The 3743-nt window shown below is 44.1% G+C and overlaps 1 protein-coding gene across 1 annotated transcript; it reads right to left on the reverse strand.

Moving 5' to 3' along the window:
• Positions 1-1734: 1734 nt before the first annotated feature.
• LOC109271714 (spliceosome RNA helicase DDX39B-like) lies at positions 1735-3286 on the reverse strand. The gene is given in 3 exon segments (XM_053904822.1): positions 1735-2666; positions 2669-2798; positions 2801-3286. Coding segments are annotated over 3 exon segments (1284 nt in total). The 5' UTR covers positions 3125-3286; the 3' UTR covers positions 1735-1836.
• Positions 3287-3743: the final 457 nt, after the last annotated feature.

Raw genomic sequence — 3743 nt, forward strand, 5'->3', positions numbered from 1 at the left:
ATCAGATGTCCTGACTAGTAAATTCTGCCGCTTATCATTCTAGACCCTCTACTTCTACTAATGAAGCAATGAGCACTTTCAGTGACTGCCCTGTACCCATCTTTTCCTGTGGTGTAGTAGGATTTGGGGTTTCAAGCGTGATTCATTCTGTCCCGGTTAAAAGTGAAATTCAGCTTATTTGGCAATCGATTTCTTTCGGATTATAATTTACTGCCATTCACCCCACTCACTCAATCAGTTTCATGCCACCTGAAAATCTGACAAATGGCTCTTCACTAATGTAAAAATCTCTAGTAGAGTCAAGGACAAAGAGAGATCTGCAGCCTGCTGACATTGACACTACTGATATGCTTAATTACCTTCTAAATAGTAGAAACATTTTACAGCTAGACAGGACTTACGAGTAAATGAAGCAGGCAGGTGGTTTCAAAGGTAGCACCAAGTTTTCCCAACCTACCAAAATGCATGCGCAGTTCATTCTCAATACTTTGGGTTCTAATAGTATCTGAGATTTTCCTTCTATTTAAAACAAGCTAACATCAAGTAGCACTAAATGCGTTGGTCTTACCTGCGTGTGAATTTATCAGCAAATTCCGGGATGGCAGATTTTCACAGGGAGTAGAGTGGAGACTGCAGGAAGGCCCAGGATACCTGAGAAGAGAATTTGAAAGGAGATCGAAGACACCCTCGCAAATTCCACTTACTTCAGTTTATTCAATGTTTTTGGACCTCAAACTCTTTTCACATCTGGTTACCTAAACTTTCATATGAATTTAAAAATAATCTCACCCTTGGGCGCCTGATGGCTCAGTCAGTGAAACATGAGACTCTTGATCTTGGGGTTGTTAGTTCAAGCCCCACATTGGGCACAGAGCTCACTAAAAATAAAAATAATCTCACCTTTTTCTATGATATAATACAAAATGATGGGGCGCCTGGGTGGCGCAGTCGGTTAAGCGTCCGACTTCAGCCAGGTCACGATCTCACGGTCCGTGAGTTCGAGCCCCGCGTCGGGCTCTGGGCTGATGGCTCAGAGCCTGGAGCCTGTTTCCGATTCTGTGTCTCCCTCTCTCTCTGTCCCTCCCCCATTCATGCTCTGTCTCTCTCTGTCCCAAAAATAAAATAAACGTTGAAAAAAAAAAATTTAAAAAAAAAAAACAAAATGTTATAATGGGTTGCGGGTCTCAGATGAGTGATAAACAAAGTAATAAAAAAGTGAATCTGGGTTCCATAACCACAGCACTACAGACTTTTTTTTTTTTTTAATTTTTTTTTTTAACGTTTATTTATTTTTGAGACAGAGAGAGACAAAGCATGAACGGGGGAGGGGCAGAGAGAGAGGGAGACACAGAATCAGAAGCAGGCTCCAGGCTCTGAGCCATCAGCCCAGGGCCCGACGCGGGGCTCGAACTCACGGACCGCGAGATCGTGACCTGAGCCGAAGTCGGACGCTCAACCGACTGAGCCACCCAGGCGCCCCACTACAGACTTTTTAAGAAACAAAAGTCAAATCCTAAAGAAGAGGTTTTAAATTTAAAATATTTTATTTTAGGTTAGCATACATAGTATTTAATATTGTATTAGGAAATTCATTTCATTGTATATATTCCTGGTGGGTTTTTTGTTTTTTTTGTTTTTTTTAGTTTTGTTAAAAAAAATTCAGACTATTCAGGAAATAGGAGTTTAGGAGTGGTGGTGATGCAAAAGGGGCAAGTCATGGGGTGGGGTGTGGGTGTTGCTAGGGCAGGTGGCAGTAGTGTCTCCTTCACCCCCATGCCTGCTGTCATCTCCTGAAGAGGGACAGATGGTCACACTCCAAAACTATGGGTGAGTCCTCTACTGTGTCTGTTCAATGCAGGAGGAAATGTCTGTCTCATCTGGCAGCTCACTAATATTGACTTCAAAGCGATCCTGCACGTCATTGAGGATCTTGGCGTCGTTTTCATCTGACACAAACATGATGGCCAAGCCCTGGGTGCCAAACCGGCCTGCTCGGGCCACCTGATGCAGGTAGGTGTCAGAATCCTTAGGCATGTCAGAGTTGAAGGCAATGTTCACCCGTTCAATGTCCGTGCCTCGGCCAAATAGGTTGGTGGCCACAAGAATTCGTCGTTGAAAATCTTTAAACTGCTGATACCGAGAAAGCCTCTCCTCCTGGGGCATCCCTCGGTGGATGGCAATGGCTGGGAAGTTCTGCTCCACTAGAAGCTGGGCCAGGGCAATGCAACGCTGCACAGACTTCACAAAGATCACCACCTGATTGAACTCAAGGACATCGAGAAGGTCAAAGAGCTTCCGGTTCTTCTCGTTGTCCTTCAGTTTCACGTAGTACTGCTGCAACCCATGCAGCGTCAGCTTCGTCTCATCATCCACGAAGATCTCCACTGGGTCTTGCATGAACTTGCGGCAGACTGGACGGATCTCTTTGCTCAAGGTAGCACTGAACATCATGACCTGCTTCTCATGGGGGGTCATGCGAAAAATTTCCTGGACATCCCGACACATGTCGAGCTGTTCAAGCATCTTATCACATTCATCCAAGATAAAGTGTTTAATGTGTTTGAGATTGAGGCTCTTATTTCGAGCCAGGGCTAGGATGCGGCCAGGGGTCCCCACGATGATATGCAAGCAGTTCTTCTTCAGCACCTCTTCATCCTTCTTGATAGACCACCAAAAAACACCGCGACCTTGACATTGGGCATGTATTTAGAGAAGCGCTCGTACTCCTTACTGATCTGAAGAGCCAACTCCCGAGTGTGACACATCACCAGCACAGACACCTGTCCAGTACTGGACACCTGTCCAGTAGCTGTTGCAGTGTGTCCATCACAAACACTGCTGTCTTTCCCATGCCTGACTTGGCCTGGCATAGAACGTCCATTCCCAAAATGGCCTGAGGGATGCAGTCATGCTGGACTTCTGATGGATGCTCAAAGCCACAGTCAACAATGGCCCAGAGCAACTCTGGCTTCAGTAGGAAGTCATGAAAGCCAGAGCTGTGGATGGAGACATAGGAGCCCTTGGCATCCTTCTTGGCAGGGGCCTCAGCCCCGTCTCCCCCTGCTGCTGTCTCCACCTCATCTTCATAGTCCAAGAGCTCATTGTCCACATCGTTCTCTGCCATTCCTGGGCCGGCAGGGGGAGAAGGGGAGGAGTCTCTGGAAGGGTTCAGGCAGAGTAAGTGAAAACAAGGGAGGAGAGTGGGGGCTTGAGCAACAGTTTAAAAAAACAAACAAACAAACAAAAACCTAGTTTCTGATAGAAGAGCTGAGCAAGGCGAGCGCATATGGCCTATATTCCTTAATAAGAATCATCATATGTAAAGATATCCAGTCTTTACCTACTTAACAAATAGGAATTATCTAATTATCTAATAATTAAATTAATTAAATGGTTATTAGATAATTAGATCATTATTAGATCACTTTAATTTTATAAGGAATATTTACTTACCAACAAATACATTTTAAAGGGCATATTATATTTACTTTGGAGAAAAATTTAACTGTTAGGGCACCAAAAATTGATAAATGCTCTCATAAATTGGTGTTTTGAATTTTTGCATTTTCCACTTAAGAGCAAATCAACTGCTCTCTTTTCTTTTGAGTTTTGTTTACTAATGATGAGGTAAGAGGGGTTGCAAGCACCTTCCTGCAAATGACACATGTGGGAGTAGTCATGTCCAATTATCGAAAAGTCTTGGTGGCAATAATCCTTGCAACAGTTTTGTATTTAAGTTTGAT

This window comes from Panthera pardus, unplaced genomic scaffold (genome assembly GCF_024362965.1).
Source record: "Panthera pardus isolate Hobbes unplaced genomic scaffold, ASM2436296v1 HiC_scaffold_17, whole genome shotgun sequence".
NCBI lineage: Eukaryota > Metazoa > Chordata > Mammalia > Carnivora > Felidae > Panthera > Panthera pardus.